Source organism: Ovis canadensis, chromosome 9 (genome assembly GCF_042477335.2).
Source record: "Ovis canadensis isolate MfBH-ARS-UI-01 breed Bighorn chromosome 9, ARS-UI_OviCan_v2, whole genome shotgun sequence".
NCBI classification, from domain to species: Eukaryota; Metazoa; Chordata; class Mammalia; order Artiodactyla; family Bovidae; genus Ovis; species Ovis canadensis.
In genome coordinates, this window is record NC_091253.1 from 104,074,000 (window position 1) to 104,101,911 (window position 27,912).

General features: G+C 48.4%; 1 protein-coding gene and 2 long non-coding RNA genes across 18 annotated transcripts in view; 2 read left to right on the plus strand and 1 right to left on the minus strand.

Moving 5' to 3' along the window:
* Positions 1-27,912, minus strand: part of ENPP2 (ectonucleotide pyrophosphatase/phosphodiesterase 2) — a 149,645-nt gene that overhangs the window by 121,122 nt on the left and 611 nt on the right. For 4 of the 15 annotated variants that reach the window (XM_069600745.1, XM_069600739.1, XM_069600734.1 and 1 more), the window contains exon 1: positions 6,876-7,123. In XM_069600745.1, the coding sequence (XP_069456846.1) occupies positions 6,876-6,878 (3 nt within the window). In that variant the 5' untranslated portion in view covers positions 6,879-7,123. Of the gene's footprint in view, positions 1-6,603; positions 6,688-6,875; positions 7,124-7,796; positions 10,090-26,625; positions 26,928-27,912 lie in introns of those variants that run through there. The other 11 variants (XM_069600740.1, XM_069600735.1, XM_069600741.1 and 8 more) reach the window with 8 other exon arrangements.
* LOC138446022 (uncharacterized) lies at positions 5,806-9,299 on the plus strand. 2 transcript variants are annotated; one of them, XR_011259097.1, is made up of 4 exons: positions 5,806-5,999; positions 6,851-6,919; positions 7,023-7,147; positions 7,460-9,299. It is a non-coding gene; the product is annotated as an uncharacterized lncRNA (long non-coding RNA). The 2 variants fall into 2 exon arrangements; XR_011259096.1 differs by having other exon boundaries at positions 5,902-6,169.
* Positions 26,003-27,852, plus strand: LOC138446024 (uncharacterized). Its single transcript, XR_011259099.1, has 2 exons — positions 26,003-26,262; positions 26,444-27,852. It is a non-coding gene; the product is annotated as an uncharacterized lncRNA (long non-coding RNA).

Below are 27,912 nucleotides of genomic sequence, written 5' to 3' on the forward strand. Positions count from 1 at the left end.
GGTCTTTGTACTAGACTTCTAGGGGATAACAGAGGGAGGTCAAATATGTATAAAGATACACTTCCAGGTATAAACTAGGTTAACTGGTGGGAAGCTACCATACAGCACAGGGAACTCAGCTCGGTGCCCTGCGGTGACCTGGAGCCGCAGGCTGGGGCGGGAGGGACGTTTACGGGGAAGGGAATAGATGGATGCACACAAGCGCCTCATGCGCCATACGGCAGAGACTGGCACGACATGGTAAAGCCACTACACTCCCATTAAAAAGTGAAAAGCCAAAAACGTATAAGAATCACTATGTCCTGATACTTACCGCTATCAGCAATCCACTCCAGCGTTCCTGCCTGGAGAGTCCCATGGACAGAGGAGCCTGGCAGGCTATGGCCCATAGGGTCACAAAGAGTCAGACTGAAGCGACTTAGCACAATGCAGCACTTAGCACTACAATGCAGCTTATAAAATTACCAGAAAGCTGGATGAAGGACTCAGCATTTGATTTAGGCTGTTTCTGTTGTTTAGTCGCTCAGTTGCGTCCAACTCTTTTGGGACCCTGTGGACAGCAGCCCACCAGGCTCCTCCGTCCATGGGATACTCCAGGCAAGAATACTGGAGTGGGTTGCCATTTCCTACTCCAGGGGATCTTCCTGACCCAGGGATTGAACCCAGGCCTCCTGCATTGCAGGTGAATACTTAATTGCTGAACCACCTGGAAAGCGCGTTTAGGTTAGGCCTTTATGAAAAAGTATATTCTCAGTAAGGTATTTAGGATATAAAGAGGGGTATTCCTGACAGAGGAAATGGCTTGAGTGAACCAACATGCAACAGAATGCTAGGTCTCCTCTGGGAGTAACAAAAGTCCAGTATGCCTGGTTCTTAGGGTGTCTAACAGGATGCCGGGGGACAAGGCAGGAATATCGAGTCAAGAGATGCATGATCACAAAAATTTATCAGACGAAGACTTTTGAGAGGGAACACTGAGTGCTCTTAATAGCTACTAGGAGGTGACAGGCATTCAATAGAAAGACACAGGGAAACCAGGGCATATGGCTGTCCTACCTATGGCGGGGTCCCAGTGGGCCCTAAATGCCAAGCTAAGCAAGGTATCTGAAGCTCATACCCAGAATCTTAGGATCTTGGAGTTGGTAAGAAATGCTAATGCCCTCCAGCTGGGCCACCCCGTCCCTACCTCTGCGACTTTCCCGAGAATATTTATCAAGCCTTTGTTTAAACATCTCTGTGGCAGAGAACACACTGCCTTGGACCAGCTCTGTTAGAAAGTTCTTCATTGTACCGAGCTGACGTTTCTCTCTCTGTATCTCCCACCCATTTGGCCCATGGCTGCCATCTTGGACAGACAAGCACAGTCTAAGCTTTCTTCCAGGAGAGCGGAAGACGTAGAGACAGCTGAAGAGGCTCCCTGGACTCCTCTGCGGGTTAAACGTCCTGCAGCCGTCCCTACAGCAGCACGATGTGTGGCGCTCCTTGCGTTCCAGCTCCTAATGAGCTTTGAAAATGCCCCTCTCTTCTCATCTGCCTGCTACCATCTTGGTTGGAGCCACCATCCCTTCTTGCTTATACCACAGTGATTCCTCCTAAGCCGTTTCCCCCCTCTTCTTTCTCTCTCTCATTGACCATCCCTCCAACTCATTGTCTATATTGATCTTTCCAAACCGATTGATCTTTCCAAACTATGTTGATCTTTGCACAAAACTGACTGTGACACTGCCCTGCTTACAACCTTCAATAGCTCCCTACTGCTCTGAGGGCCAGTCAGAGCCTCGCAGCATGAAGTTCTAGGCCCATCCACCTCTCTGGTCTGTCTCTCTCCTCCCCCCCACTCTGGGTGCACGCCCCTCCCTCAGTTCCTTGCACAGGATTTTCGTCCCACTGAAGTCACTTCACCTACACGTGGAATCTTCTTCCCTCCACCACCTGTACCTCGATAACCCATACTTCACTTCTGGGTTTCAATATAAACATTGCCTCTAAAAGTTTACCCTGATTCCGTTAAGTCTGAATTCAAAATCCCTTAAGTGGTTCCTCAGGGACCTAAGCTTCCCCTATTATAGCAAGTGTAACATCGAATTAAAATCCCCTGCTTGTTCATCTAGCACCTTCCCTATACTGTGAACACCCTGAAAACAAGTCTGTTTTTTAGCACCATGATCATCAGTATCTAAGCACAGTGATTGGAACACAGCGTGCACATACATGTGTGTGTGTGTATATATATATTTAACAGCATGGACGGATTTTATGGATTTTTCTATAAGATGTTACGGAAAAACTTGAATGAACTTTTTGGCCCACCCAATATATGCATACATGAATGTGTACACATATGTATATATACACATACACACATATATACGTACTATACACACACACACACACACACATATATAATTTTTCCATAACATCTTACAGAAAAATCCAAATGAACTTTTTGGCCAGCCCAATATATGTGTTCAAAAAAATGTATATATATGGCAACCCACTCCAGTATTCTTACCTGGGAAATCCCATGGACAGAGGAGTCTTGCAGGCTACAGCCCACGGGGTTGCAAACAGTCGGAGACAACTTAGCAACTAAACCACCACCACACCACATACATACATGTGCTCAAAAAATGCTAAAGAGTTCATATCTAGCACCCAGAACTAGATACAATTGTTCTAAATGTGGTCTGCATAACACATATTAGAGTGACAATTGCCTTACATGTTCTATATTCCATACCTCTTTTAATAAAACCTTACATTATTTTAGCAGAAAATTTCATGGTTGATTGTATTGTCCATTTAAGTCCCTACACCGTAAGTATATGAAGCCACCACTTCCGTCTTTTAACTTTCCTTCTTCTGTGCTCGAGCACGCGCGCTCTCTCTGAGTCACACACACAATAATTTGCAAATGATTCTGGCCATGCACAATACATCTTGCATCTATTTTTGCACACTCCTTACAAAGATAAAATATCAAAGTGTACTACAACTTATTGCTAACTTCTGGATTCCTAATCCTTAATTAAGCCTTGTCTCTCAGCAAACATGAGCAGTGTGCTATGCCTTCCTGGATATTAACAATATTGAATAAAACAGGAGTGGAGATGGACCCAGGAGCACACCTTCTAAAGAGGTCCATCTGCCGATCGACTATGCTTTAGTGAATGCGTTCGGACAGTGATTGACCCAGCCCACACGCATACTTCTAACGCAGGAGCACGTCATGAGATCTGGGCCCTTCCTAAAATCACGGTTTTTGAATTGATTAGGTAAACTGAGTATAATTACGTTTCAGATGTTAATCCTTTCATAAACTTTATTTTAGTTATCCTTTTTTAATAGATACTGAAATGGCCGCTCAGAGAGAAAGTCATGCAGCTCACAAGTGCTCGAGCAGGGACATGACCTCCAGCGTTGTGACTGCAGGTTCAATGGCACCCAGTCCACCGGGACCTTCCCAAAAGAGAAAAGGTGCATTCTTGGACGGCAGTGGGCTCCTGGTGACCACCACCTACTCTCCCAAATGCCTGCTGAATGAATAACGTCTTTGATTAGAGATTCTGAACTTGAGGTTCATGACCATGCCAGGGGGCCCAAGAGTAGGCTTGGATGAACCTCCTGAAAGTTTACAAAAAGTACCATGTGGTGTATATGATACATTTTTTTCTAAAAGGTAATGTATGTTTGAATCTCACAGTAATGTACTGTGTCTCCAAAAGGTTCAAAGAACAATCTGCAGTTAAATAGCTCCCTATTAGGATGTCACTGTCACTCTGTCTACAGAGTTCTGAATGCACGTGTTTCTTTAGAAAATCAAACTGAAGTTTTTCATCTCTAGTCTCCAAAGCCTCCATCACTCTAGCAGGCCTCAGACATCTCATCTGCTGGTCCCTTCAGAGCCTTGCTTCTGGTGTCAAAACACGCCAGCTTGATTCTTTGATGTCAGTTTATCAAAGGGCTCTCTTAGAGGCCCACTTTGAGACTCCCCTGGCCGTCTTGGGGGTTGGAACGTTGAGCTTCTAATGCAGGGGGCACAGGTTCGATCCCTGGTCAGGGAGCTAAGATCCTACCTGCTGCACGGCCAAAACAACAAAAGAAGTCCACCTCACTTGGGTTATCTCAAACACCCAGAGAGTTTACACCTTCACTTGTTAAATACTTGGAAGAGTGTGCCTGTCCCTGATAATCAGGGTTGACATTCATTCTTCATTCTTTACATGTTCTATTATACATTGTATCTCTGTCACCTTATTCATCACTTGAAGATCATTGTCACTGACCACAACTGCACAAGAATTCACATAAATACATTGTGTGTCCCCCCTGGGTCCAGAGAACAGGCTCAAAGGATGCGAGGACAGACAGAGCTGATCCTGCTCTCAAGGAGCCTACAGACCAGTGGAGGACAGACAAGCAAGCAGATGCTTGCAACAAAGAATGGTAAATGCTCTGACAGAAGAGATGAGGAAGCTCTGGGAGAAAAGGAGAGGACCACCCACCCTGCTGGAGGATAAGGAGCTGATGGCCTGGGTGGTCTCCAGGAGAGGGGCTGCCAGCCGAGTCTAAGAAAAAACAGAAGTCAGACCAGATCCAAGAGAAGGACACGGAGGAAAGTCAGGGTGAGGAAATAGCTTCACATGCCTGAATTTACACACTGCATGCATCACACGTGGAGAGGGAGTGGGTGGCTGATAAGAGATCACACTGAAGACAGAGGTAAAGGGCAAGTCCAGAGCTCCCGTGTATATCAGCACTGTTCTCAAAGGAAAAAACAGGAACCCACTGTGGACTCTTCCAAAAAGGTCTGCGTGATCGCACTGCATTTTAGAAAGACCATTTGATATAGGACGGTGACAAGACAGGGCGCCCGGGGGGTGGGCAGTACTGGTCTCAAATGAGACTCACAGAAAGCTGGGACCGGAGTCAACGTGGGGCGGTCCGGACTGACACTGAACAGTGGGAGCTGGTCTGGAGACACCGGCGAGTGCGCAAAACCCGTGAGACAGGGAGGGGGACAGGACTTGGGGACTGACCAGGTGTCACGAATGAAAGGGGATGATGCCTCTGTCCAGGGTGACTCTGTCCTGTCTGGCCTGGACGACGAGGGACCCCATTTGAGCGGTGGACAATGGCAGAGGAGCGGGCCTGGGAGGGGAGGGGGGGGGACAGTCTGAATTCGTGGACTTGAAGAGGCTCCGCGAGACCGCAGAGCGGAGAGACCCTGTAGAGAAGGGTGGCATTTAGGAGAAAGGCCCAAACAGGCTACAGATGTGTATGAAGTGGGGGAAGCCATGGGGTAGATGAGGTATCCCAGGGAGACCAAGAGAAAGACAGAGAGCAGAGGGACACGCCGACACTGCTGAAGGGAGGCAGTCAAGGGCGACAGGTCAGAGGGGCCCAGGAGGCCGGCATCAAAGGCTCCGGGACAGTAAAGTTCTTCAGCGAGAGGATGACCAACGCTCACGATGACACAGAGAAGCCCTGGGGACGGCCGAGGGCAACCGACTGCACGGTTGAGCCCCGAGAGGCCTCTGGCGCCCCGGCAAAGCTTCGTCCTCAGAGGCAGAGCGGAGGCCCCTCCGCGCGGCCTGGGCCCGAGCGCGGTACCGCTAGTGGTGCAGAGGCGGCCCGCCGGTGCAGGAGCCGTGAGAGGCCCAGGTTCGAGCCCGGGGCCGGGAAGACGCCCTGGAGGAGGGCACGCAACCACTCCCGTGCTCTCGCCTGGAGAACCCCCGGGCAGCGGGGCCTGGCGGGCTGCGGTCCATGGGGTCTCAAAGAGGCGGACCGACGGAGCGGCTTAGCGAAAGAGGACATGGAGACGGTGAGCGTCACCCGCTCTTTCAAGAAGGTGGGTGGCAGCCATGGAAAGGCGGCGGACAGGAAGCGCGGGGAAGAACACCTACTGGCTGAGGAGAGGAAGGGCGGAAACGCGACAGACACCTAATGACTGAGGCGAGGAAGCGCGGAAACGCGACCAACACCTACGGGCTGAGGTGAGGAGGCGCGGAAAGGCGACAGACACCTACTGGCCGCGGTGAGGAGGACGGTCCGTCGCCGGCCCCGCCGGCCGGAGGGGAGCGACCTCCACACGCGCCAGGGCTGCCTCCCCCTCTGCGTCCCGCCGGGCGCCAGCGGGGCTTCTGTCCCCCTGCCCTTATCGGAGGTGAGCCCTTAGAGCGAAACCAGGGCGTGCGGCGCACGGCGGCCCCGGCCCCGCGGCCCCAGCCCCGCTCCCAGAGGAGAGGCCCCGCTCGCCCCGGGAGAGGCACAGAGGCCCGGCTCGGGCGCGGACCCGGCCTGTGGAAGGCCGAGCGGAGGACCCCCAGAGCTTCGCCGCAACCGGCGGCTGCCAGCGCCGAGCCCGGCCTCCCCGCGCCGCCCCGCTCCCGCAGGCAGCGCACGGAGCGCCCGGCCGGCCCCAGGGCGCAGCGCCGCGGAGCCCGAGCCCGCCGCGCCCGGGGCCCGCGGCCGGGTCTCCAGCAGCGGCGCGCGCGCCTGCCCTCCCCGCCGCGCCCGGGCGCCCAGGCTGGAGGCGGGCCGCGCTCGCGCCCCGCGCGGGGCGGCGCCGGAGCCCGGCCCGGCCCGGCGCCCACCTACCCGCTCGGCGCGGCGGCCCATGCTGCTGCGGCCCCGCGCGGCCCCGCCGGCCCTGCCCCCGGCCGCCCGCCCGCCCCCCGGCCTCCACGCGCGGGGCCGCCGGCCCGGGGCCCCGGCGCCCACTGGGAGCCCGCCGCCGGCGGCGCGCGCGCGCGACCCTTGCCTGGAGCGGCCCCGCGGGCGCGCACGGGGCGTCCGGGGGCCGCCGCCCCCACCCCGACGCGCCGGGGTAATGTTTCTCGTTCAGGGAGACTCCATGGGGTCTGACTTGCCATTGCTCCTGCATCCGGCCCCGGCCTCTCCTGCCGCGCGGTTGGTGAGTTCCCTGAATTAGCATTTCCAGGTTAAACGCGGGCAGTGCCTCCTATAAGGTCCTCTCACACTCCGGAAAATAATACCCCCATTATCTCCCCCTAAAGCCTGCAACAGTTGACAAAGAGCTGTGGACAATCAGCCTGTCATTTGACCTCCCAAACAATGCCAGGAAGGCTCTCCTACGACTGCCATTCTACACAGAAGGAAAAAGCCGCTCCAGAAAAATAAGGTATCTGCCCAGTCAGCCAACCAGAAAGTGAAATCTGCGGGGGGTTTTTCAACCACATCCTGGGTGCACCCACAAACCACCCACCTCCCTACTGAGTGACCCACCCCACTAACTGAATTATAACACAGAAGCACCTATTATAGTTATAATGTATAACACAGAGCAAAGATAACTATTCAACATTCTAATGTTTGGATTATAAAAGTGTTAGAAAGTGTTTTTTAAAAAAAGTGTTAAAAGTTAAGGATATCCACAGATATCTTGAGTTCATAGACTACATTGTTTTATTGTCTGATTTCTTCTCTTTGCCAGCTGCTAAAAGGATGCTGCGGGAACCAGACTGGCCACTCTGAAGTGCTGGAACAAGCCCAGGGATCCCTGAGGCTGCTCTGAGTCCATCACTGGCCTTGGTCAGAGTCTTTTCCCCTCCTTTTTCTGGACCCTTCCAGATGGTGAAATACTGAATGGAATTGGAAGGGGCTGTGAGACTGTAGAGAGCCCTGAACAAGGAGTCAGAGTACCAGAATCTTAGTGTGAGGACGACAGCTGCGGTGTGGGTCTATAGAGATGCTCTGGAGACAAGCTGGTCTGGAAAGTGGCATCACTCTGATTTTTCCACTGAGACAAGGGGAGAGGGGCTGATACTCACACTCAGTCTGGAAGGACTGGAAGGTTTCGGCCAGGAGAAGAGGAAGAAGGACATCACTGACCCGGATAGCATCATGTCCGAAAGCTGTCCTAAGGCCTTTCTGAAAATAGTTCCTGCAGGCGAGAACAGAGGGCGTGGGAGGCTGTGACTACAGAGGAGGGTGTGGTTTGGACTCTGACCTTCTGTGTCTCTTGAGGGGATTTGGACTTCATCCTGCCGAGCCTGATGGGTTACTATGACTGGCCTGGGTTACCAGCTCTTAACACGAGGGTGCAGGAGTCACAGACTGTTTTACAGCAAGAAATTTGTATCTGGCTGGTGGTCGTGGGTATTGGTGTCATCAGACAGATACAGTTTCTTTTTTTTCCTAGCTATAAACTGCAAGCAATGTATTTAACCTCACTAAGCCTCAGTTTTCTCACCAGTAAAATGGGGATTATGTTATGTGCTATGAGAATTAAATGAAATTATGTAGGTCAAACCCTTTGCCTTTCTTCTGACAGTGACAAGTAGCTACTGTTATCGTTGCAAGTACTTTAATGTGTGTGACCACAGGGCTACCATAGAATAACAAGGAACTACCTCCCTTCTGATGCCTTCCCTTCTTCCCATTATGCTTGTTTGGCTTTTGACTCATTAGAATCCTGCTTTTTTCCTCCTTCTCGACATCACTTCCTTCCTTAATGTCCCGGTCTAGACTTTGATGTCAGTTTCGATCTTAACTCACTTTCCTGCTCAGTTTGTTCCTTTCCCGGTCCAACCAGGGTCAGACCATCTCCAAAGCCCCAGCATTGTGCTCTGCGAGAGCCACACAACACTGCGTAGTGTGTCCTCTGGCCCCAGCACCTGCATGCTCTGCAGCCGTGGTGTGGTGCCCGGCCCCCCGGATGCCTTCTACGCAGCCCTGGCCACCCCCCCGCCCACTCCACGGTCCTTCCCACCCCTCAGAACCCGGAGCCCGCTCCTGGCCGCCTTTCTTTCAGCAGACCGGCTCCTCTTCAGCAGCAGAGATCACAGAAACTAGCAGGAGGGAGCTCTGCTTCCTGTCCTGGCACCAGAAACTGTATGTCCAGTCTCCATTCTGCATGCAACAGAATCCCTCTCTTCTCAGGTCTTCTGGAATATTCTTTCATCAACGATCCCCTTAGCTTTCGGCTTGTTCTCTACTGATTTCATCACAGTCTATAAACACATTCAGCTGTCTCCCACAGAGCGCGCTCCATCTTTCCTAATATCGTCTGAATACATGCCTATTCTTTTTAACGACGACACACACACACCATGTGTCCACTGCATAGAACACACTTCTCAGTGGATCTTCCAAGCCCAGTTCCTCCTTTAGAACCAAGCTTTAAGTCACCTCTTCAAAGAGTCTTTCCCTGACCAGCCAATCCAGGGAGCTGTCCTCTCCCTCGTTACCAGCTGTCAGCCTTCTTCACTTTGGCCACATCCTTTACCCCGTGTAAATATTTTCTGAATAAAGAAATGAATGGATGATTCAAAGAATGGGATCACTGAGCTCCTGCCTCTCTTGCAATCCTCTTCCCCTGGGTCCTCCTCACAGCATCTGTTATCTGGGTGTACAAGGCAAACAAGCCCTGCACTCATGGCTCTAAGCTTCTGCATGATATCAGCTCTACCAAGATCACCCACACAGCTTCTCAGCTGCCTGAGGCGCTTCCCCGCTGCTGGACTCCCAGGAAGATCTGGTATCCTCCACAGTGTCCCCAGAGGACTCCCTCTTCTTGCGTGTGTCCCTGGTAGAGTGGTCATGTTGCTGCCAGCAGCTGTGTCGTGATTCGTTTTGACTTGGAAATAATTGCTGTGTTTTATTTTTTGTTTGGGTTTTTTTTTTAACAGCCACATTGAGCTATAAATCACATAACATACAGTTCCTCAATTTAAATGGTACAAGTCATGGTTTTTAGGGTATTCACAGAGTTAACCATCACCACAATCAATTCTAGAACATGGTTGTCCCTCCAAAAAAAGAGAACGCGAAACATTGTAGCGGTTCAGTTCAGTTCAGTTGCTCACTCCTGTCCCACTCTGCAACCTCATGAATCGCAGCACGCCAGGCCTCCCTGTCCATCACCATCTCCCGGAGTTCAGTCAGACTCAACGTCCATTGAGTCTGTGATGCCATCCAGCCATCTCATCCTGGATTGTCCCCTTCTCCTCTTGCCGCCAATCTCTCCCAGCATCAGAGTCTTTTCCAATGAGTCAACTCTTCGCATGAGGTGGCCAAAGTACTGGAGCCTCAGCTTTAGCATCATTCCTTCCAAAGAAATCCCAGAGCTGATCTCCTTCAGAATGGACTGGGTGGATCTCCTTGCAGTCCAAGGGACTCTCAAGAGTCTTCTCCAACACCACAGTTCAAACGCATCAATTTTTCAGTGCTCAGCCTTCTTCACAGTCCAACTCTCACATCCATACATGACCACAGGAAAAACCATAGCCTCCACTAGACATACCTTAGTCGGTAAAGTAATGTCTCTGCTTTTGAATATACTATCTAGGTTGCTCATAACTTTTCTTCCTAGGAGTAAGCATCTTTTAATTTCATGGCTGCAGTCACCATCTGCAGTGATTTTGGAGCCCAAAAAAATAAAGTCTGACACTGTTTCTACTGTTTCCCCATCTATTTCCCATGAAGTGATGGGACCAGATGCCATGATCCTCGTTTTCTGAATGTTGAGCTTTAAGCCAACTTTTTCACTCTCCTCTTTCACTTTCATCAAGAGGCTTTGTAGCTCCTCTTCACTTTCTGCCATAAGGGTGGTGTCATCTGCATATCTGAGGTTATTGAGATTTCTCCTGGCAATCTTGATTCCAGCTTTTCTTCCAGTCCAGCGTTTCTCATGATGTACTCTTCATAGAAGTTAAATAAGCAGGGTGACAATATACAGCCTTGACATGCTCCTTTTCCTATTTGGAACCAGTCTGTTGTTCCATGTCCAGTTCTAACTGTTGCTTCCTGACCTGCATACATATTCCTCAAGAGGCAGGTTAGGTGGTCTGGTATTCCCATCTCTTTCAGAATTTTCCACAATTTATTGTGAGCCACACAGTCAAAGGCTTTGGCACAGTCAATAAAGCAGAAACAGATGTTTTTCTGGAACTCTCTTGCTTTTTCCATGATCCAGCAGATGTTGGCAATTTGATCCCTGGTTCCTCTACCTTTTGTAAAACCAGCTTGAACATCAAGGAGTTCACGGTTCACGTATTGCTGAAGCCTGGCTTGCAGAATTTTGAGCATTATTTTACTAGCATGTGAGATGAGTGCAATTGTGCGGTAGTTTGAGCATTCTTTGGCATTGCCTTTCTTTGGAATTGAAATGAAAACTGACCTTTTCCAGTCCTGTGGCCACTGCTGAGTTTTCCAAATTTGCTGGCATATTGAGTGCAGCACTTTCACAGCATCATCTTTCAAGATTTGAAACAGCTCAACCGGAATTCCATCACCTCCACTAGCTTTGTTTGAAGTGATGCTTTCTGAGGCCCACTTGACTTCACATTCCAAGATGTCTGGCTCTAGATTAGTGATTACATCATCATGATTATCTGGGTCGTGAAGATCTTTTTTGTGCAGTTCTTCTGTGTATTCTTGCCACCTCTTCTGAATATCTTCTGCTTCTGTTAGGTCCAGACCATTTCTGTCCTTTATCGAGCCCATCTTTGCATGAAATGTTCCCTTGGTATCTCTAATTTTCTTGAAGAGATCTCTAGTCTTTCCCATTCTGTTCTTTTTCTTTATTTCTTTGCATTGATCGCTGAAGAAGGCTTTCTTATCTCTTCTTGCTATTCTTTGGAACTCTGCATTCAGATGCTTATATCTTTCCTTTTCTCCTTTGCTTTTTGCCTCTCTTCTCTTCACAGCTATTTGTAAGGCCTCCCCAGACAGCCATTTTACTTTTTTGCATTTCTTTTCCATGGGGATGGTCTGGATCCCTGTCTCCTATACAATGTCACGAACCTCATTCCATAGTTCATCAGGCACTCTATCTATCAGATCTAGGCCCTTAAATCTGTTTCTCACTTCCACTGTATAATCATAAGGGATTTGATTTAGGTCAAACCTGAATGGTCTAGCGGTTTTCCCTACTTTCTTCAATTTGAGTCTGAATTTGGTAATAAGGAGATCATGATCTGAGCCACAGTCAGCTCCTGGTCTTGTTTTTGTTGACTGTATAGAGCTTCTCCATCTTTGGCTGCAAAGAATATAATCAATCTGATTTCGGTGTTGAACATCTGGTGATGTCCATGTGTAGAGTCTTCTCTTGTGTTGTTGGAAGAGGGTGTTTGCTATGACCAGTGCATTTTCTTGGCAAAACTCTATTAGTCTTTGCCCTGCTTCATTCCGCATTCCAAGGCCAAATTTGTCTGTTACTCCAGGTGTTTCTTGACTTCCTACTTTTGCATTCCCGTCCCCTATAATGAAAAGGACATCTTTTTTGGGTGTTAGTTCTAAAAGGTTTTGTAGGTCTTCATAAAACCGTTCAACTTCAGATTCTTCAGCATTACTGGTTGGGGCATAGGCTTGGATTACTGATATTGAATGCTTTGCTTTGGAGACGAACAGAGATCATTCTGTCATTTTTGAGACTGCATCCAAGTACTGCATTTCGGACTCTTTTGTTGACCATGATGGCTACTCCATTTCTTCTGAGGGATTCCTGCCCGCAGTAGTAGATATAATGGTCATCTGAGTTAAATTCACCCATTCCAGTCCATTTTAGTTCGCTGATTCCTAGAATGTTGACATTCACCCTTGCCACCTCTTGTTTGACCACTTCCAATTTGCCTTGATTCATGGACCTGACATTCCAGGTTCCTATGCAATATTGCTCTTTACAGCATTGAATCTTGCTTCTATCACCAGTCACATCCACAACTGGGTATTGTTTTTGCTTTGGCTCCATCCCTTCATTCTTTCTGGAGTTATTTCTCCACTGATCTCCAGTAGCATATTGGGCACCTAATGACCTGGGGAGTTCCTCTTTTGGTATCCTATCATTTTGAATTTCCTACTGTTCATGGGGTTCTCAAGGCAAGAATACTGATAGCCGTTAATCATCCATTAATGACTCCCCAATCTTGTAGTCCTAGATGACCGCCAGTCTACTTCCTGTCTCTATAGATTTACCTGTCTTGGACATTTCGTGTAAATGGAATCATACAATACCCGTTTGTGTGTGTGTGTGTCACTTTCTTCTGCATCTGAAGACTCACTTGGCCCCAGGACGCCTTTCACGTTGAATCAACATGGCAGAACGTGGACTCTGTAGAGTAGTTTGCTCCATAGAAGAAACCAGAGCAATGTTTCTTAAATCACGTCACGCACAGCATCCTGGTAAATCATCTGAATTGCTGAGCTGGAGCAGGAGACTCAGGCTTAGCTAGCCCTGCCCTCGCAGGAGGAAGGGGAACGGGCAGACTCCAGGCGGGCTTGCCTGACCTCCTGTGCCGAGGACAGACTGCCTGCGTCCGCCTGACCTCTGCGTGTGCGAGCTGTCACCTTCAGTCCCGGCTGTGCTCAGTCGTGTCTGACTCTTCATAGCCCTGTGGGCCGTAGCCCACCAGGCTCCCCTGTCCATGGGATTCTCCAGGCAAGAACCTTTGGTGGTTTGCCATCCCTCCTCCAGGGGATCTTCCCAACCCGGGGATCAAACCCGGCTCTCTTACACCTCCTGAATTGGCAGACGGGTTCTTCACTGCTATCCCAGCTAGCTCCTTTCTAAAAAGAGGATATAAATAATCCTGTCTTATAAGCAGCACATTGTAGGATTGTAATAAAGATTAAATGAGAAGATATATGGCAAGTGCATAGCACAGCGCTTGGGAGATTATAAATGCCTGAGAAATATTTACGATGTTGTAGTTGTTGATGTCTGACCACAGCTGTTTTCATACTGTTCCTCTAAGTAAAATTCAATATGGAAAGAGGGTTCTGCTGCTTTACAAAAGTAATTCAAACCATTATTCTAGGAAAGCTTCACACACCATGTGGAGATCCCCCGCCAGATGGTCATGTGCGTTCTGCTTGATGAAAGTAGGGACGGTGGGGAGCTGAAGCTTCAGCTGAAGAGCAACTGTTAGTGGAAAGTTGCAGGGGGCAGGTGGGTGGAGATGGATTGGGCTCAGTTGTCACCCTGCGGCATGTGGGATCTTAGTCCCCCGACCAGGGATCAAACCTGTGTCCCCTGCACAGGAGCATGGGTTGTTAACCTCTGGCCCACCAGGGCTGTCCCTGACTTCCCCTGCTGTGAATGGCCTTTCCTGCATGTCTGGCAAACCTCTGTACAGATGCTGCATGGCCATCTTTTTCTTGCCTTCCTCCCGTCTGTGATGGGACAGCCCATATACATGCCCGTGGGCCTGTGTCCAGCCACCACCTGTGCCAATGACTGCGAATAGCTGAAACACAAAGGGCCTTTTTTAAATTTTTTTTTGAGTGTTTAATGGTTTTTTAAAAATTTATTTACTTTTTAATTGAAGGATAACTGTTCTACGGAATTTTGTTGATTTCTGCCAAACATCAACATGAATCAGCCATAGGTATACATATATGTATTTCTCATTAACAGCTCTGGGCTTAGCATACAAGGCTCATCCTTCCAATTTTCAGATATATATTGAGAACCTACTATGAGCTGACATTTCAAAATGCAAAGACTTCATAGAAGCCTGGGGTTATCACACAGAAGAATCTTCAGACAAGGAAATGAGACCCAGAGAAGGGTGTATCTCATTAAGTTTCTCTAGAACCTGAGAGAGGAAAACATTAGGGATTAGAGTCCAACCCTTCCTGACACCTTGCTCTTTCACGGCAGGGATTTTTCTCCCTTTGGTTAAAATAGCAGATTTTCCGAGTGTCCATGTCGATCCCAGACTCCCTCACCATCTCCTCCCCCCATTCTTGCCCCAGCAACCATAAGTTCATCCTCTAAGTCGGATATGTACACTCTGCTAGGTTTAGAATGGGTAGCCAACAAGGTCCTACACAGGGAACTCCGCTGAGTGTTAAGTGGCAGCCTGGATGAGAGGGGAGTGTGGAGGGTAAATGGAAAGATGGATTTGTGTGGCTGAGTCCCTTCTCTGTCCAAATGTCACAGCACTGTTAATCAGCCATACTACAATATAAAATAAAAACTTTCTAAGAAATTAATAAAAATCAAGAGACCTAAAAATATAAAACAACAGATTTTTGAACATGATTAAAAAACTAGAGAAAATGTGAACGATTATTTTGTTCATTAATGGTTTTTCCAGACCAAATGCTAGCCCTCAAGCACCCCTGAGTTGGAGCCAGAGGACATGAACACAGACCAAGGCCAGTCTGCAGTGCGGCTGATTCCATTCCTGTCTGACTCCCTGTCCGCCTCACACCCACCCTGCAGGCTCACGTTCCACCCACGCCAGGCCAACCAAGGGCCTGTAAAAATTTAACTTGGTGCGATTGCACAACTGTGAAAGCTCAAGCTGATTTTCGGGATAATGAACGAGATTCTTCAATTGCCTCGTGAAAAAGTTTCCAGGGGGAGGCCAAACAGCACAAGCTGTCACAAACGTCGGTGTCCTCAGCACAGGTGAGGTGATGATACCTCAAAAGGCCGAAGGGGACACGCATGTGGGCCTGCGTGGGGGACTCGGAATCTTGTGCGGTTCCTCTGTCTGCTCCTTTGCTGAGTTTCTACTGTTAAGAACCCTTTGGGAGGGGACAGATGTGTCTGTCGCTTTGAATCAGGCTTACATACACGCATATGTCCCCCTTTGTACTTCTTTCCCCTTCAGGTCCCCACAGAGCGCCGAGCAGGGCTCCCTGTGCTCTCCTGAAGGTTCTCACAGTTATCAGCTGACACATAGTATCAATACTACGCAGGTATCTATCCAAATTTCCAAATTCCTCCCACCCTCCCACGTTCCCCCTTAGTTCATATATTTGTTCTCTACGTCTGTGTCTCTATTTCTGCTTGGCAAGTAAGATCATCTATACCATTTTTCCAGAGACATATGGCCAAACTCATCAAATTATATACATTAGATATGCACAGATTTTTAATATCAATTATACCTCAGTTCAGTTCAGTCGCTCAGTCGTGTCTGACCCCATGAATCGCAGCACGCCAGGCCTCCCTGTCCATCACCAACTCCCGGAGTTCACTCAGACTCACGTCCGTCGAGTCAGTGATGCCATCCAGCCATCTCATGCTCTGTTGTCACCTTCTCTTCCTGCCCCCAATCCCTCCCAGCGTCAGAGTCTTTTCCAATGAGTCAACTCTTCGCATGAGGTGGCCAAAGTACTGGAGCCTCAGCTTTAGCATCATTCCTTCCAAAGAAATCCAAAGAAATGGACTGGTTGGATCTCCTTGCAGTCCAAGGGACTCTCAAGGGTCTTCTCCAAAACAACAGTTCAAACGCATCAATTCTTTGGAGCTCAGCCTTCTTCACAGTCCAACTCTCACATCCACACATGACCACAGGAAAAACCATAGCCTTGACTAGACGGACCTTAGTCAGCAAAGTAATATCTTTTGAATATGCTATCTAGGTTGGTCATAACTTTTCTTCCAAGGAGTAAGCGTCTTTTCATTTCATGGCTGCAGTCACCATCTGCAGTGATTTTAGAGCCCAAAAAAATAAAGTCTGACACTGTTTCTACTGTTTCCCCATCTATTTCCCATGAAGTGATGGGACCAGATGCCATGATCTTCGTTTTCTGAATGTTGAGCTTTAGGCCAACTTTTTCACTCTTCTCTTTCACTTTCATCAAGAGGCTTTTTAGCTCCTCTTCACTTTCTGCCATAAGGGTGGTGTCATCTGCATATCTAAGGTTATTGAGATTTCTCCCGACAATCTTGATTGCAGCTTGTGTTTCTTCCAGTCCAGCGTTTCTCATGATGTACTCTGCATATAAGTTAAATAAGCAGGGTGACAATATACAGCCTTGACATGCTCCTTTTCCTATTTGGAACCAGTCTGTTGTTCCATGTCCAGTTCTAACTGTTGCTTCCTGGCCTGCATACAGATTTCTCAAGAGGCTGGTCAGGTGGTCTGGTATTCCCATCTCTTTCAGAATTTTCCACAGTTTATTGTGACCCACACAGTCAAAGGCTTTGGCATAGTCAATAAAGCAGAAATAGATGTTTTTCTGGAACTCTCTTGCTTTTTCCATGATCCAGCAGATGTTGGCAATTTGATCTCTGGTTCCTCTGCCTTTTCTAATACCAGCTTGAACATCAGGAAGTTCACGGTTCACGTACTGCTGAAGCCTGGCTTGCAGAATTTTGAGCATTATTTTACTAGCATGTGAGATGAGTGCAATTGTGCGGTAGTTTGAGCATTCTTTGGCATTGCCTTTCTTTGGAATTGAAATGAAAACTGACCTTTTCCAGTCCTGTGGCCACTGCTGAGTTTTCCAAATTTGCTGGCATATTGAGTGCAGCACTTTCACAGCATCATCTTTCAAGATTTGAAACAGCTCAACCGGAATTCCATCACCTCCACTAGCTTTGTTCCTAGCAATGCTCTCCAAGGCCCACTTGACTTCACATTCCAGGATGTCTGGCTCTAGGTGAGTGATTACATCATCATGATTATCTGGGTCGTGAAGATCTTTTTTGTGCAGTTCTTCTGTGTATTCTTGCCACCTCTTCTGAATATCTTCTGCTTCTGTTAGGTCCAGACCATTTCTGTCCTTTATCGAGCCCATCTTTGCATGAAATGTTCCCTTGGTATCTCTAATTTTCTTGAAGAGATCTCTAGTCTTTCCCATTCTGTTCTTTTTCTTTATTTCTTTGCATTGATCGCTGAAGAAGGCTTTCTTATCTCTTCTTGCTATTCTTTGGAACTCTGCATTCAGATGCTTATATCTTTCCTTTTCTCCTTTGCTTTTTGCCTCTCTTCTCTTCACAGCTATTTGTAAGGCCTCCCCAGACAGCCATTTTACTTTTTTGCATTTCTTTTCCATGGGGATGGTCTGGATCCCTGTCTCCTGTACAATGTCACGAACCTCATTCCATAGTTCATCAGGCACTCTATCTATCAGATCTAGGCCCTTAAATCTGTTTCTCACTTCCACTGTATAATCATAAGGGATTTGATTTAGGTCATACCTGAATGGTCTAGCGGTTTTGCCTACTTTCTTCAATTTGAGTCTTAATTTGGTAATAAGGAGATCATGATCTGAGCCACAGTCAGCTCCTGGTCTTGTTTTTGTTGACTGTATAGAGCTTCTCTATCTTTGGCTGCAAAGAATATAATCAATCTGATTTCGGTGTTGAACATCTGGTGATGTCCATGTGTAGAGTCTTCTCTTGTGTTGTTGGAAGAGGGTGTTTGCTATGACCAGTGCATTTTCTTGGCAAAACTCTATTAGTCTTTGCCCTGCTTCATTCCGCATTCCAAGGCCAAATTTGTCTGTTACTCCAGGTGTTTCTTGACTTCCTACTTTTGCATTCCCATCCCCTATAATGAAAAGGACATCTTTTTTGGGTGTTAGTTCTAGTAGATCTTGTAGGTCTTCATAAAACTGTTCAACTTCAGCTTCTTCATTGTTACTGGTTGGGGCATAGACTTGGATTACTGTGATATTGAATGGTTTGCCTTGGAGATGAACAGAGATCATTCTGTCGTTTTTGAGATTGCATCCAAGTACTGCATTTCAGACTCTTCTGTTGACCATGTTGGCTACTGCATTTCTTCTGAGGGATTCCTGCCCGCAGTAGTAGATATAATGGTCATCTGAGTTAAATTCACCCATTCCAGTCCATTTTAGTTCACTGATTCCTAGAATGTCGACATTCACCCTTGCCATCTCGTTTGACCACTTCCAATTTGCCTTGATTCATGGACCTGACATTCCAGGTTCCTATGCAATATTGCTCTTTACAGCATCGGACCTTGCTTCTATCACCAGTCACATCCACAGAAGGGTATTGTTTTTGCTTTGGCTTCATCCCTTCATTCTTTCTGGAGTTATTTCTCCACTGATCTCCAGTAGCATATTGGGCACCTACTGACCTGGGGAGTTCCTCTTTCAGTATCCTATCATCTTGCCTTTTCATACTGTTCATGGGGTTCTCAAGGCAAGAATACTGAAGTGGCTTGCCATCCCCTTCTCCAGTGGACCACATTCTGTCAGACCTCTCCACCATGACCCGCCCGTCTTGGGTTGCCCCGCGGGCATGGCTTGGTTTCACTGAGTTAGACAAGGCTGTGGTCCTAGTGTGATTAGATTGACTAGTTTTCTGTGAGTGTGGTTTCTGTGTGTCTGCCCTCTGATGCCCTCCTGCAACACCTACCATCTTACTTGGGTTTCTCTTACCTTGGGCATGGGGAATCTCTTCACGGCTGCTCCAACAAAGCACAGCCGCTACTCCTTACCTTGGATGAGGGCTGTCTCCTTACCGCTGCCCTTCCTGACCTTCAATGTGGGATAGCTCCTCTAGGCCCTCCTGTGCCTGCGCAGCCACTGCTCCTCGGGTTGCTCCTCCCGGCCGTAAAGGTGTTTTTAAAAAGAGAAACTGCTTCCTCACTGAGTCAAATCATGGTCAGCAAATCCACTGTTCTCTCTCTGACTAACGTGGGCTTCCGGCAAGAAAGAGTAAGAGACTCCAGTTCCTGCCTGGCTCCCCTCAGGCTGTTGCTTAGCTTCTCTCTGCTCACGACGGTGCTGATTCTGATGGATGCCACTCCTTAAGGCCAGGCCTCCGCTTCCTCTCAGAAAGACCCTGACAATTCCTCTTGACTCCAGTTTGGAGTCTTCAATCTCCCTTCCAAACTGCGGTTGGACAAATCAGCCTAAACTTCGAACCTGAACTAATGCCTCCGCTTGGTGCCCTGCAAGGCTTTCCACGGCTGCAAAGATGATGTGTCAACTCTCAACCTCACTGAGTGATAATCTGGTCAGAGTTGCTGGCTGTTGACAAAGGTTTCTAGCTAAGGATTCTAGTTAGCTGGATCCTGGTCCATGTTGCCCAAGCCAAGCTGTGAGCCCAGCGCTGGCCATTCTGCCTCAGAGCCAGGAAGGGCTGGAGGTGCCCCGAGGACCTGCTGCTCCCTGCTGGTGGTGTATGCTTACTAGCCCCTCTGCCTGCTTCCTTCTTGGCCTCAGCATGGTAACCCCTCCTACTTAGCATCACGGAATTCCCCTCTGTCTTGCTGTCGACTCTACCCATGTTCTCTTCCACATTATTTTCTTCACCTGGGTAAGTCTTTCTTCTTAAATGGCACCTTCCCTGACCCTCTTGGATTAGGTTAGGAGTCATCAGCATGGAGAAGACTCTTGAGAGTCCCTTGGACATCAAGGAGATCAAACCAGTCAACCCTAAAGGAACCCTAAACAAGTCAATCCTGAATACTTATTGGAAGGATTGATGCTGAAGCTCCAACACTTTGACCACCTGATGAGAAGAGTTGACTCATTGGAAAAGATCCTGATGCTGGGAAAGATTGAAGTCAGGATGAGAAGGGGACAACAGAGGATGAGATGGTTGGACGGCATCACTGACTCGATGGACATGAGTTGAAGCAAACTCAGAAACCCACTGGAACATTCAGGCAAGAGATGATGAAGACGTAGACCTGAATTATGGCAACGGAGATAAGAAAGCAAATTTTTTTTTTAATTACAGACAAAAAAAATCACTTGGACTTGATTAAATATGGTTATAAGGAAGGGAGAAGAATCAGAGAAGGCCCCAGGGTTTCTAGCTTCAGCACCTGGGTCACTGGCAGTGGCATCATCTGAGCTCAGAACTATGACGATAGCGACCTCACTTTAAGATGTATTCAGTGTAAGATATGGACTTTACTAAGAAAAGGACTTACCTCTGTATACAGTTTTGGTCATACCTCATACATAATAGGTGCTTAAAACACTTCTTGAATGGAATTGAAGCTGCTGTCCATCCTACCTGTAGAATTTTCAGTATCTACTCTCAACTGTCTTTTGTCAGATTCCATGCAGACTCATCCAACCATAATGCTCTCATGTCATCCATATGACAAGCTAAGAAATCTCACCCCCTGGAAACTATGACTAAGAAGTTTCACTGCAATAATAATTTTCCCTAAGTGGTGGAAGGAGTCGGGGACAAGGGGTATTTACGAGAGCAACCACAAATCAGTCCAGGCCTACGCTTGGCTTTCGATTTCCCTACAAATTTCAGAGAAGCCATAAAAAACTGGAGTGAAATCTGGTTGGTTGATTAGAAACATGTGAAGGAACCCCAACCAGGCACGTGTTTCGCATTTCCTACTCCAGAGCTTGCCAAGTATTCATCTGCGTCCTCCCGGTGTTATTCCAGAAAGCGTCACCGCTCCAGCTGGCCTTTTGGAAGGACAGGCCTGGGTCAGGAGCGCACCCACAACCCGGGCTCCCCTGGAGCCGGGAGGGCGAGCCATGCGGAGGGGGGCCGCTCTCTCCCCGTCTCCTCAGCACGGCTTCCCGGGGCTCCCTGGAGACTGAGAGGACGAGCCACGTGGGGGGAGGCCACCCCCCATCTCCTCGCCCGGCTCCCCTCCGTCCCCTCAGCCCGCCCTGCTCACCTGGACGGCAGGAGAGAGCGGGAGCTTGGAGACGCGCCCCCTCGAGGGAGAACACGGCTGCTTCAGTCTCCAGCTCTCCCTCCCGGAAAGCAGATTCCAGAACTCAGCGGGAATAACCAGAGAGTCCCAAGTTTGACACCGGACTCCACCACCGTCTCGGGTAATTTACTTAATCTTCTGAGCCGTGAGTGTTAGTTGCTCAGTCGTGTCCGACTCTGTGCGACCCCATGGAGCCCGCCAGGCTCTTCTGTCCATGGACTTTCCAAGCAGGAATGCTGGGGTGGGTTGCCAAGCCCTTCTCCGAGGGTCTTCCCCACCCAGGGATCAAACCCGATCTCCTGCATTGCAGGCAAACTCTTCACCATCTGAGTCTCTGAGCCTTCGATTTCCACGTTTCTAAAATGAGGATAACATGACTTGCTTTGAAAGGTAAAGAATAAAAGAGGTAACTCATGTAAAACGCATACATGCATGTGGCATGGACACCCCTGTCTGGTCCCTTCTTGCCCTTCCTCTGTGGGGTGACGTGCCCAAGCCAGTGAGGAGCCAAGACTGTCATCGGCAGAGTCCCCACCACCCTAACCCTCTGGCGTCTGGTGGGAACCGGCCGGTGTTCAGTTGCTCTGAAGAGGGCTCAGGTTCATCTAGTCCTCCTGGGGCTCACAGAGCAGATGGGATGAGGACGCACCTGGCCTCCCTCAGATTAAAGTCCTCCCAGAGCACAGACGACAGAAAAGCTAATTTTGCCTGAAAGTGTCAGATCAGAGCTCATAAAAGAGGCATCCTTCCAAGTGGGCCTTAATGGATGAGGAACAGTTCTCCAGGAAGGAATCAGAGACATTCATGCAACAAAAGGTAAAGGAAGAAAGACACTGAGGTGATGATGTGCTCAAGAAACCATAGCTACGGCTATGGTAGGTACGGCTAAAGGAGCAGCAGTCAGGGGAGGGTTCAGTTCAGTCACTCAGTCGTGTCCCACTCTGCGACCCCGTGGACTGCAGCACACCAGGCCTCCCTGTCCATCACCAACTCCCGGAGTTCACTCAAACTCATGTCCATTGAGTCAGTGATGCCATCCAGCCATCTCATCCTCTGTCATCCCCTTCTCCTCCCGCCCTCAATCTTTTCCAGCATCAGGGTCTTTTCCAATGAGTCAGCTCTTCGCATCAGTTGGCCAAAGTATTGGAGTTTCAACTTCAGCATCAGTCTTTCCAATAAACACCAGGACTGATCTCCTTTAGGATGGACTGGTTGGATCTCCTTGCAGTCCAGGGGAAATGAAGACATCTTAAAAAGACTAGCATCATTTCATTTGGAAACATCCATTAAAACTGCAAAGAAAGGGACTTCCCTGGTGGTACAGAGGATGGGAATCCAGCCGCCAACACAGGAGACAGGTTCCACCGCTGGTCCAGGAAGATTCCACACACTGAGGGGCAACTAAGCCCATGAGCCACAACTCCTGACCGGGCTCCAGGGCCCGTGAACCATAGCAACTGAGCTCATGCGTGCCTGCTAAAGCGCGTCAGTCCTGTTTGACTCTTGGTGACCCCACGGACCATGGCCCGCCAGGCTCCTCTGTCCATGGGCTTCTCCAGGCAAGGACACGGGAGTGGGGTGCTGTGCCCTCCTCCAGGGGATCTTCCTGACCCAGGCTTCGAGCCCACCTCTCAGGACTCCTGTGTTCTTTACTGAGCCCCCACTGAGCTGCAATTACTGAGGCGGGGCACCAGAAGCCCCTGCTTCACAACAAGAGAAGCCCCCCTCACTGCAACAGGAGAAAGCCCGTGTGCAACAAGGACAACTCAGGGCAACCAAAAGTGAATAATTAAAAAACTGTAAGAAGAAATGAAGACGAGCTTTCCATTCTTCTCTCTCTTTTTAAAAAAAGACTAGTCTGTAAAATGGGAAAGCTGGGTTTGGGAGAGTCCAATATGAGTTCCCGATTCCTAGAGCTCCACCCTTGCAAAAGTATTCAGTGAAGGTAAGAAAAAAATATACTGAAGACAATTACAAGACAGCGGATCGTAAGATTTCAAAGCTCATTTAGTCAAAATGTGATGTTCATTGGAAACACCTGTGCAAACTTTTTAAAAACATTTTTATACATCTGTCTATCTATTCACTCATTTTTTGACCAAGAGAAATGCTGGGAGACAGGGTGAGCAAGGTCACCGATGTCGCTTTACCAGGAGGTTTCCATGCCGGGCGGGGCTTCTGGACCTAATCCTGGAAGTCATGCAGGGTCATGAAAGAGATTTGGAATTTTCCCTACTGAATTTGATAGCATTGTGTATTTAGCTTTTTTAAATTCTCATTATGAAAGCCACATACATTTAAAATATTCAAAAGGATATGGTAAAAAATGAATCCTTCTCTTTATCCCAGACCACTGGGTTTACCCTTGCTCCTGAGTTAAATCTTTATTCTCTCTTCTTCCAAAAATTTTCCATATAAACATTCCTGTAAGTCTTCCTGCGAATGAATATTTATATACTGTTCTCTGTACATGCTTCTTTCTCGCTTTACAATGAATCACAGAGATCTTTCTGTTTCAGCATATGTAATTTCACCTCCTTTTTTTAAAAAAAAATAGCTGTATGGTATCCCACACATTAGATTGTTGCCTCATCTTTTATTGAAATAATTCTCAGTGTGTAAATATTTAAGTTGTTCTCAATTGTTTATTATGACACACAAAGCTGCAGTCCGTCCTTGTACTTTTATCTGTGCAAACATATGAGAGCGTTCCGGTAAAATGGATGACTGAAAGCGCGACTGCTGGGTCAAAGGGCACGCGCTTTTAAACTCTGAGGGCTGTTTTCAAGTCGCCCATTAGAAAGAAGTTCCTCCTTACGTCCTCACCACCAGAGGACGACCGGTGGTGCTTCCACGTGCCCTTGACTTTACTGTTATCAGACTTCTAACTCTTGCCCGATCGGATAAGTTAACCTTTTTTAAATTCCCTTGTTTGGACTTATGTTTCTGTAACTGAGTGAAGATGAGCAAGCGCTCTCATGTTTATAAACCATTTGCACTTCTTTTTCTTTTCCTGTGAACAGTTTTTTAAATTTTCCTTGCCAAACTCTCTATTAGTTTGTGGTCTTTTCCTTGCTGATTTATAAGACTCTTTATATACTAAGAAAACAGGTAAGTTGACCACAATGTCAGTCACAGCTCCTGGGCTCCAGCCAGTTCTTAGAAATGTCTCTTCCACTCCAATATTATTTTAAAATCCAAACGTTTTTTCTTTCATACTTCTAGGACTTCCTATTTTATGTTTACATTTTTAATCAATCAAGAGTTTGTTTTGCTATAAGGTGTCAGATGTAGAGGCCTTCCCCGGTGGCTCAGTGGTAAAGAATCCACCCGTCAATGCAGGAGATTCATGTTTGATCCCTGGGTCGGGAAGATCCCCTGGAGGAAACAGCAACCCACTCCAGGATGGTTGCCTGGAGAGCTCCATGCACAGAGGAGCCTGGTGGGCTAGTCTGTGGGGTCACAAAGAGTCAGACGTGACGGGGCACGCACACGCGTCAGATCGAGATTTGAGTTTCATTTTTCGTCTTTCTCTGAAAAGAGTTTACCTTCATTCTTACAAATGTACCTACTTACAAAACAGAAAGAGCCTCACAGACTTAGAGACCGCATGTATGCTGTCTGTGCACACTGCTGTACTTAAAATGGATAACTAACAAGGTCCTACTGGAAGCACAGGGACGCCTGCTCTGTGTTATGCAGCAGCCGGGATGGGAGGCGGGTTTGGGGGAGAGTGGATACATGTGTATGTACGGCTGAGACCCTGTGCTGTCCACCTGAAATTATCACAACATTGTTAACCAGTGATACCCTATTACAAAATAAAAAGGTTTTTAAAAATGCAGAAAAGAAAAAAAAAGACTTTACCCTCATTTCAATCGATCAACGTGATAGAGTGTGAAGTTCCCTTCTTTTTGCTGTTCTCTACTTTTATTGCTTCCTCTGTTTTCTAACTTTCGCTCCACGGTCTCTTTTTATCTTCTTTGATGGAACTGCTTTTCTTCTCATCTTTTCTTTTAAGCCATGCAGCTTGCCACTATCTTAGTCCCCCAACCAGGGGGGACTCCTGCCCCCGCAGGGGAAGCAGAAAGAACTAACCGCTGGAAGATCAGGGAACTCCCGTGCATTTTTAAAGTTTTTTTTTTTTTTTTGCTGTGGACTATTTTTAAAGTCTTCATTGAGTTTGTTGCAATACTATTTCTGTTTTGCGTGTTGGGTTTTTGCCCTCAGGTGTGTGGGATCTTAGCTCTCTGAACAGGGATCAAACCCGTAATCCTGCACTGGAAGCTCAGAGTCTCCACCACTGGCCTGCCAGGGAAGTGCCCCCTCTCCATTTCTGTAAGGGGCACTGTCAGATAGAAGAACGAGGAGTCTGCCTGGCACACCATGGAGGCTCTCTGTCAGCAGAGCTCGTGTGTGTGATTATATACACTGTGTATGTGGGTTGGCCCCGATATCATTATCCCCTACCATCTCTACTGTGCCCCTATACCCTCTCATCCTGAGAGTCCCTGTAGAGACGCCCCATCTGTAGGCTTGTCTTTTCACTCCACTCCCCACAACACTCCAAGGAGGAGACTGGGACTTAGATACCTCCTCAGTCTGCCCGGAACCCCACGCTGCTCTCTCAGCCACAGCTGGCTCATTAATGACGTCCTGTCCCCTTTTAAAGACTGCCATGGAAACGTGGGGCTTCCCACGTGGCCCAGCTGGTAGAGAAGCCGCCTGCCAACGCAGAAGAGGCAGGAGACTCGAGTTCCATCCCCGGGTGGGGAAGATCCCCTGGAGGAGGAAATGGCACCCGCTCCAGCGTTCCTGCCTGGAGAATCCCGTGGACAGAGGGGCCTGGGGGGCTGCAGTCCACGGGGTTGCAAAGGTCAGACACAACTTTGTGATTAAGAGCTCACACCTATGGAAATGTGAACTTTCCGTAATTTTCTTTCCTCAATTAGATTCAAGTCTTACTGTGTTTAGCAGTTATTCTTCAGAGTTTGGGGTTGGGGGTCTTTCCCAAGTTCTTTGAAGATAAAATTTTTCTTCCTTTTTTTTCCTTTCAGTTGGTTTGAGAACAGCGGTCCCCAGACCCCAGGTCCCGGATGAGCACTGGTCCCTGGCCGGGTGGGGACTGACTGGCGCGGCGGGGGTGAGCGAGCGAAGCTCCATCTGCCTTGCAGCCGCCCCCCACCGCTCGCATTCCGCCCTGAGCCCCCTCCAGTCAGACCAGCATCTGCTCACTCACCCAGGCCTGTCCGACTCTGTGACCCTGTGGACTGTAGCCCGCCAGGCTCCTCTGTCCCTGGGAGCCTCCAGCCGAGAATACTGGGGTGGTTGCCATGCCCTCCTGCGGGAGATCTTCCCGACCTCCGTCTCCTGCATCAGCAGGCAGATTCTTTGCTGCTGCGCCACTGGGGAAGCCCATAAATAAATAAATAAGTACTAAAACAAAAGAGAATTGTAAAGGCCGGAAGAAAGCAAGAGACGGTGGCATTGTGGAAACCACAAGAGAGAAAGGGTGTAGAGTCAGCAGCGTCCGGCGTCGACAAGGGTTACAAACATACACCAGATACAGCTGGCCGTTGGGTTTGGCAACCGGCAACGGCGATCTGGGGAGGAAGGAAAGAGGGTGGGGGGAGGACGGCAAACTAATGAGTGTCTGATACACCCGGGCGACGACTGCTGCTAAGCCGCTTCAGTCGTGTCCGACTCTCAGCGACCCCACAGACGCCAGCCCACCAGGCGCCCCCGTCCCTGGGATTCTCCAGGCAACACTGGAGTGGGCTGCCATTTCCTCCTCCAATGCATGAAAGTGAAAAGTGAAAGTGAAGCCGCTCAGCTGTGTCAGACTCTTCGCGACCCCGTGGACTGCAGCCCACCAGGCTTCTCCGCCCATGGGATTTTCCAGGCAAGAGTACTGGAGTGGGTGTGTTTTGCATGTATCGTTCCAGTTAATCTTCACAAAAATCCCCCAAAAGAGGAAATAGACGCCAACAGACATTAAGCAACCCTTGCGCCATCCCGGAGAAGCCAAGGAGACAGCTAGGTTTACACGTGAGTCTGTCCTGCACCAAAGCACCATTCTGTTTCCACTCTATTCATTTCCAGGTCAGATTAGAAGCAACTTAACAAATGCTGGTAAACTAGAAAATGTAGCATATTTCAGATCCTAGTTTCCTGGTGACATCTCAGAAAACCGGTGCTGGATCCCTTTTACAAATTCTGACTGTCTTGCAAAACGTGATCACTGTCCCCAGGGCTGTGTTGGTGTAACGCTGCTCTACCAGCTCTTCTCGTAAATCGGCCAGATAGCACGGACCTCATTCCTGGCCTTGGTAACCGTCCCGGAAAGGGTAATGAAACCAGCAGAGGTCACAGAGTTAGTGCTGCAAGAAAGGCGATTATGCAAATATCTTTATATTTTCCCTGATCATGCTTCAAAACAATAAATTGGAGAGTAATTGCTTTACAATGCTGTGTTGATTTCGGCTGTACAACAATGTGAACAAGCCCTAAGTATGCCTATGTCCCC